General features: G+C 43.5%; 1 protein-coding gene across 1 annotated transcript; it reads right to left on the minus strand.

The window, feature by feature from the left end:
- Positions 1–4: 4 nt before the first annotated feature.
- LOC125527987 (glutamate decarboxylase-like) lies at positions 5–2747 on the minus strand (the record flags this gene model as incomplete). The annotated part of the gene is given in 7 exon segments (XM_048692498.1): positions 5–442; positions 529–581; positions 667–920; positions 1109–1323; positions 1416–1616; positions 2291–2495; positions 2578–2747. Coding segments are annotated over 7 exon segments (1452 nt in total), but the record flags the coding sequence as incomplete, so codon positions are not given.
- Positions 2748–8230: the final 5483 nt, after the last annotated feature.

Genomic DNA, 8230 nt, shown 5'->3' on the forward strand with positions numbered 1-8230 from the left:
AAACGAACTTCTTCGCGGTGTCCAGGCCGCTCTTCTGTGTCACGGTGTCGTCGCCGTTCACGCCATTGCCGTTTTGTGTTGCGGTAGGAGCAGTGACCTTAATGGCATGGGCTGCATGGGCGTCCAGCTCGTGCAGGACCTTGTTGATGTCCGCGAGGAGCCGCTGGGCGAGGCTCCGGCTGAAGTCCTCCCTGATGACCACACGGAGGACGGCGACGTGCTCCGCATCCGGAGCCATCGTGTAGGCTGGCACGATCCAGCCGAATTTCCGCAGGTTCTCGGAGACGTCGAACACGCTGAATTTGGTGCTGTCCTTGAGCGAAGCGGCAACTAATGGCACGCCGTCCTCCTTGGACACGATGCTGAATCGGCCAGTGGCCTCCATGCCCTCCCTCAGCACGGCTGCATTTGCCTGGCAATTCTCCATGATGTGCTTGTATCCCTGTCAACAAGTCAACACGAAGACATAACTTATGATAAAATTACCAAAATTCTCTCAAGTCCTAAAATGAGGGAAAATGAACATACCTCGAAGCCAAGGCGTATCAGTTGATAGTATTGTGCAATTATCTGGCTTGCACCTGAACAAATATGGCATGTACTTAAGTTGTTGAAACGACATACAACAGAGGATTCGTGCTCAACTATAGAACAATTAATACTGACCTTTGGAAAAGTTCAGTGTAAATGTGGGCTGATCTGTCCCTAGATAGTTTATATGGAAAATGAGTTCTTCGGGCAAATCGTCTTTGCTCCGCCAAATGACCCATCCAACACCAGGGTAGACAAGGCCATACTTGTGTCCACTAACATTTATGCTCTTCACCAATGGTAGCCTGAAGTCCCACTCAAGCTCAGGATGTAGAAAAGGAGCGATAAATCCTCCACTAGCCGCATCAACATGGATTGGCACATTCCACCTGCATTATATGTATCATGTTAAAACATATGCCAACTATGTTTCATTGCTATACTTCAACAAAACAATTTAGTCAGTATCCATCACTAATTCACTATCATGCCTTAACAACAATGATGCATCTTTTCTGAACAATTTCAAGGCAATCTGCCTAATTGGGATACAACTGTCAGCAGATAAAATGCATACCCCGTTTCCTTGTTCTTTTCCACAACAAGGTCATTCAATAGTTTGACATCTTCGTACTCTCCAGTGAGAGTTGATCCCAAGATGGCTGCAACACATATAGTGTTCTCATCCACCATCTCAACGGCCTTCAAAGGATCCATTACATAGTATCCTTCAGTTAACTTGACCTCCTTCAATTCTACTTCAAAATATCTAGCAAATTTCTCCCAGCAAACCTATTAACATGAGACAGGTTACAAGAGGCACCTTTAATGTACACACTGTGGTAAAAACGAAAATATTCTACTCCACAGAACAACAACAATACCTGAACATTTGCACCAGTAACAATGTTCGGTTTGTCATATGGCTTCCCCTCCTCCTTCCTTTTATTTGCCCACTTCCTCTTGAACGCAAGGCCTGCAAGCATTATTGCTTCCGAGGATCCAACTGTTGAGACTCCAATAGCTTTCTCATCCTCGTTTATTGGTGCATTGAATAAGTGAGCAATCATATTGACACAACGGTTCTGCAAATTGCAAACACATAATTAGCAAATGCATGTACGTGCTGAAGGTTAATAACTTCTCCGTGCATTCCAATGATGCATATCAATGTAACATGTATACATATATAGGAGCAGCAGCAGGAGGAATATTAGCTAAATTACTTTTTGACTCCAAACATACCCGCTAGTCACTTGTTGTGGGACCTCCAGACCAGATATCCTACATATATATGTCGACGAAGAGAGAATGCGGTATATGTGTAACACAACATACGTGGTATAGCAACTACTACAAGAATAATACGGGCAAACATCCCAATCAAATATCTACGGTGGAATTTTATAGAAACCGGTTCAGACAGGAAATTCTCAACCAAGGGACATTTTGAACAATTTCCAGCAAGTCAAGTCAAGCCCATGTGGAAACAGCCTTGGATGCCAGGACGTCACCATACGAACAGTGTGCAATTTTTGACTTGGTATACTAAAGTGTTCGACCCGGCTTAATTTAAGGACTAATGGCGCAAATGTGACATCAATTGTGACGTCACTTACTAGTATTACTAATTGTGGCATCAATTTTGAGTAGTATTCTTAGAAGTTAAATTACCACTGCTGTTCTTACTACTACTAGTACTACTACTACTACTACTAGCTGTGAACATATAAACATGTTGTGAACTGTGATCACGGACCTGGAGCTCGGTGGTGACGGGGTACTCGTCCATGTCGACGTAGTTTTTGTTGATGGAGTCCATGATGAGCTTGTCGCACTCGGGCTCCATCCACGTGGTGACGAAGGACGCAAGGTCCAGCCGTGGGTTGCCGTCCAGCATCAGCTCGTCGGTGATCATCTGGTACGCCGTCTCCTTGGGGATCGAGTTCTCCGGCATCCGGTACCTGATCGAGGCAAGAAACACCGTTCAGATGGCTCGCCTCAGCGTCGGACGATCGAATGGGTGGTCGGATTTACGGGTCTCACCTCGGGAGTTCCACGCGGGCGTAGCGCGACGAGAAGGTGTTGTACGCGGACTCGCCGACGCCGGAGCTCGAGTGGGAGATCACCATGGCCACCGGCGCTCACTGCTCTGCTCTCCGCTGCACGGCGTGTGTGTGTGTGTGTTTTTGGTGCTTGTGGTGGTGAAGTGTTGGCCGTGGAGTACTACTATAAATAATGCAATAGAGAGCCGGATTAGCTCGCCGGAGTATTACCGGCATGTGTACGTGCATGGGAAGGTGAAGTTGTGCAGCTCGGCAGGTCGCTGCCAGAGTGCCAGTCAGCATCGCCATCGATCATTCTCGCTGTCGACAGCCTCGAAGGCACCAAGACAGATCGCCAAAAGGCACCAAGACAGCGGGACCTCGGCGAGGCACACGTATGCGCGCTCCGTGGCACGCGTGGCGCGGCGAGGTGGCCAGGTGATTCATGACGTTGCCATTTGTTAGTGTTTATTATGCCGGAGATAGATTCCTACGCTCTCACATGGGTGACACGCGTATCGGTCGTCAAGCTGTTCACCAAAAGAGCATCATATCTCATCTCCGGCTCTCAGCTACACTACCAACCCCAACCCGCCGAGCGTACCTAAAAGATGCCCACAAGCCCCAAGCCAACTTCTCATCTTGTTGCTCCCTATAGGCTATATTATATTTAGACAGACATTATTGCTATGCTTTTGGGCAAAAAGCTTAGACACCGACGTGGAGACGAACGGTGCACTCATCAAAGCCTTGTTTTGGGGAAAACACAGAAGATTTTTACCGATGGAAAGAATGTGGTTTCAATTTTTTCAAAACAGTTGGGACCATTATTTAACAACAGTACCCGACCAATCCCACCGAAAGTTCGCCTAAAAGATTCCCACAAACCACCTTCTCATCTTCATGATAACTATATCTTTTATTTAGCGAGACATGATTGCTAGGTTTATGGACAAAAATCTTACACACGGACGTGGACACTGACGGTGCACTCGTGAAGGCCTCTTTCTGCTAAAAATGTGGTTTCAACTATTTTAGAACAGTTGGAATCGCTATTTCAAAGCATTATGAGTGGTATTACTATAATTGAAATAAGTTATTTTTGAAGGGGAGGGTAGGTACTTGCCGGAGCAAAATCCGGCAGATCTCGGATAAGGGGTCCCGAATTGATGACCTTGGCATGATGGTAACAGGAAGTAAATGGACACATTATTTACTCAGGTTCGGACCCTCTTAAAGAGGTAAGATCTTACATCCTGCTTACATTGTATAGATTGTGGATGGGATACAAAGTACAGGATAATCTACCTCGAGATCATATGAATGAATGTAGTCTAAAAACCTTGCCTCTGCAGACTAAAACCCTCACCTTATATAGGGGCTGAGGGGTGCCTAAGGTTACACATGTTCGGTTGCATGTAGAGATAAACATACCGAATATTTGAATATGCCTTGAAGTCTGTGTCAAGTCTTCGTAGGATTTCATCTTGAGTACACCTAGGGCCACAACTACGCGGCCCATTCTTTGATTGTCGGTGGTCCTTGGCCCGACCCATGATTGGCTGGCCGACGTGGTGAGTACATCCTAATTTAGGACATTGTCAGTTGCCGGTTGTATGCCGAGGACTGTCAATTATCCCTGGAGATAGCTTCTTCTTCTTCTGGTCTTCGGCTTCATAGACGAGTTCGATCTTCCGAATTAACTCCATATCCGAGGACTCTTTGGAGTTTGAAGTTGATGAATTATATTCGACGTTTACTTTATTGCAGCAATGTGTAAACCCAAGCAAGGACGCTCGATAGTTACAGGGTCATCTTTTACAAAAAAACCTTTGAAACATTTTATTTTTAATAAATCCGAAGACCTTTAGCTTAACGGTGAAGTCTTGCTATGTGGCAGTGATACGTCTTCAACGTATCAACTTTTCCAAAAACTTTTGCTTTTGTTTTGGATTCCAATTGGATGATTTGAATGGAACTAATCCGGACTGACGTTGTTTTAATCAGAACTACCTTGGTGTTCCTTTTTATGCAGAATTAAAAGTTCTCGAAATCTGATGAAACTTTACGAAGTTTTTTTATTAAATATATTAAAATACTAGTACAAAGATCTACTGGAGGGGGCCACCAGCAGCCCACAAGGCAGAGGCGCACACACCCCCTAGTGCGTGCCATGCTATCTTGTAGGGGCCATGGGCGACTGTCTAACCTAATTCCACGCCTACAAATACTGTCTTCCCGAGAAAAAATCAAGGAGAAAGTTTCATTGCGTTTTATGATATGGAGCCGCCGCCGGCTCCTGTTCTTCGTCGGGAGGCTTGATCTAGAGTCCGTTCGGGCCTCCGAGGAGGGGGATTCGTCACCGTCATCATCGTCAACCTTTGTTCATTAACAATTTGATGATGCTCACTATCGGGAGTGGGTAATTCATTCGTAGGCTTGCTGGACGGTGATGGAGATTGATGAGATTTCTTATGTAATCGAGTCAATTTGTTACGGCTTGATCACCGTGTTCTGAGAATGATGTTGCTATGACTTTGCTATGCTTAATGCTTATCACTAGGGCCTGAGTGCCATTTCAGATCTGAACCTATTATGTGTTCATGTATAGTTTTTAGTTCTTGATTCTATCTCCAAGTTATATGCACCTGTTATTGTTCTGAACCACAGACCCCAAGATCACAATCATTGGGATACTCTCCGGGAATGACTGTAATTTGAGGAGTTTATGTAATCAGTATGTGTTAATGATTTGTTTCGGTTCTCTACTAAAAGGAGCACCTTACTTGCTCTTAGTTTTCATTAGGACCTCACTGTCACTGAAGGGTAGGACAAAAGACATGCCATGTAAGTTCTTATTTCAAGCACGTATGACTGCATACGGAATACATGCCTACATATGATTGATGAATTGAAGTTGTTGTGTATCGATTTAGGTTGTGATTGTGACATATTGAATTTCATGCAAATATCCATCATTGATCCAATGCCTACGCTTTCACAATATTGTATTGCTCTATGAGTATTACTGTTGTTGTTCCAATCGCTACAAAACTGCTACTACTATTACTATTGTTGTTACTTTGTTACTACTGCTATTATCATTGTTATCATAATAGTACCGTGCTAGTAATAAATTGCTGCAAGGAAGTGGCTTTTCAGGTGTGGTTAAATTGAAAACTCAACTACTAAGGCTTACAAATATTCTCTGGCTCCCCTTGTGTCGAATCAATAATTTTAGGTGAAATACTATCCTCGAAGACTGTTGCGATCCTCTATAATTATGGATCATCAAGACTATGTACTGACACCGTTCCCGGGAAGCATAAGTAAAGGCATTAATGTTCAAACCATAAAAGTGACAAGTAAGTTCTCAAACAAGGTAAAAATACAGCATTCGAGCGAGTGGCATAAGTGCCACTAAATCAACACATTCCATGAAAAGTTAACCGCGACCAAGACCATCTAGAGACTTAATGAACGCAAAACAGTTCAACCCAGTAACAATGACAAGAGTTAGCTAGCACACCACACAGTTTTGGTCATTCTTTTCTTGTGTTGGACAAGGTTCTTTTTTAAGAGGATGATTACCCAGGCCTGTGCATCAAGCGATGCACACAATCATATTATTATGGATAAACCCGAAGTCACCTTTCTGACAACTACTATCACTACGCCTACAAGCTTGATGATGTGCCCGATCTTGCATCAACACACACCATCTATTTCGATGGCCTTACCAAGCTGCCCGTCGGCAAGCTGAGAGCAACAACTGGTCTAGTTAGACCATTTGCGTGCACCCCATGCTCATGCTCTAAAACTAGTATCTGCCATTTTCCACTGTCCAACCTTCAGGAGCGATCAACGCATTCACCTTGCTAGGCCATTCTACCGTCGATGTCACCGCGAAGCCAGACATCGCCACCATCCTGCGCACGTCCATCACCAAAACTCCACCACGCCATGCCACCGAGACCCGTCGGCATCCTTGCAATAGATGTAACACCGCTCCTCCTCTTATCCTATCCAGCCAGCACCTACTCCAAAACGATGCCCCGAGGAGAGAGAACGGCACCGAAATCGCCATCAACATCTGATCCGAAAGGCTCATATCTAGGATTTCCCCCGGAACATACCGAGCGTGGTGACGCAACTAGCAACAATGATGCCTCGATAACAAAACAACATCAGAGACGCTGCCATCGTCTCTGACCCCCCCCCCCCCAATTACATTGAAGCCATTCGCGGGACATAAAGTTTAAACCCCTGATCTAAAAGTCTAAAAGTTACACATGCGACTCAGGGCACACACAACGTTACACGTTAAATAGCTCAGAACGCCTTAAATAAAACTTTGCCTGCGGTCTTGCATCTCAAGTTAAATATTTATCCTCTTTAGGCTGGCCATAGTGGGGGTAACATAACTAGTATCATATACTTGGGACTCGCAAACATGCTTACGTGGCAGGAAATTAAAGAAGAGAAAGAGGGTCATAATAACATAGGTAGATACCGTAACATAATAAATGTTATGCTACTATGTGTCATGCATGGCAATAAATGAGACCACCTATGATGCTACTTTATGATACTATGCACTATAGATGTAGTATCATACACTAGTATCATATGCATGGTACTAGTATATGTTACTCCCCACTATGACCAGCCTTAATGGATCATATCTTATTTTCTATGGACTGAGAAACCGTGTGCGTCCTTGCAATCTGGATGATATTGTGTCGCATTGGTGGGTGTTCTCAGCAACCACTGTGAGGTTGCCAAAGGAACAACCGCACGTGAAGGGAAACGAAGAGTCCCCTAATTAATTGAATGTATTAATTAGTCTTAACAAATTCTTCATCTAATGAAGCATTGAAGCCACCCAACATAAGCATACAGTACTCCACATCTAATGAGTACTAGTCAAGCAAAAATATGATGGTGAACATGGTTTCACGCGCACCCACATAAATAGTAAAATCAAAAAGAATACTGAGAAAAAATTTAAAAATCTGAAAATTCAGAGTATGAAACTTATTCGACCATTGTACTCCAGTGGCGAAGCCAGCCAAACTAATCAGTGGGGTCATCAGTAATTTATAGGATAATTTTCTTCATGCTATACAGTAAATTAATGTACAGTGATTTCTATGGGGTCAATAGACTACATGTAGAATCGTCACTGTTGTACTCGTGTGTGAAGTTTCGTGATATATTGACACCGTTGATATTCTTAGTAAAGAAAATACAAATAAGATCCTACTATTCAACAAACAGTATTTTCCTAATGTAGATTTAATGTTTACCATTTTTTTGCCCAGATTAGTATGGATGTGATTTCTTCATGAAACTACATACACGAGTATACTAGTTGACTATGTATATTAGAAAAAGAAATCATTTTTTCTAGGTTTTTTTATTTACTATTATTCATAAAGGGTGCGCGTGAAACCTTGTTCAACAAATCCGCGTCGACTAGTGAAGCCCCTAAACTACTCCCTCCTTTTCGGTTTATAAGGCTCAAATCTGAAATCTCATCAACCAAGACACATGATGAGTGGTGGAATGTATCCCGTGCTTTACAAAACTAACCAAATTAAATTGATGCATTAATTAGGATTAAATGCAGTGCATGCATGCTTGGCCACTAG

Source organism: Triticum urartu, unplaced genomic scaffold (genome assembly GCF_003073215.2).
Source record: "Triticum urartu cultivar G1812 unplaced genomic scaffold, Tu2.1 TuUngrouped_contig_4549, whole genome shotgun sequence".
NCBI lineage: Eukaryota > Viridiplantae > Streptophyta > Magnoliopsida > Poales > Poaceae > Triticum > Triticum urartu.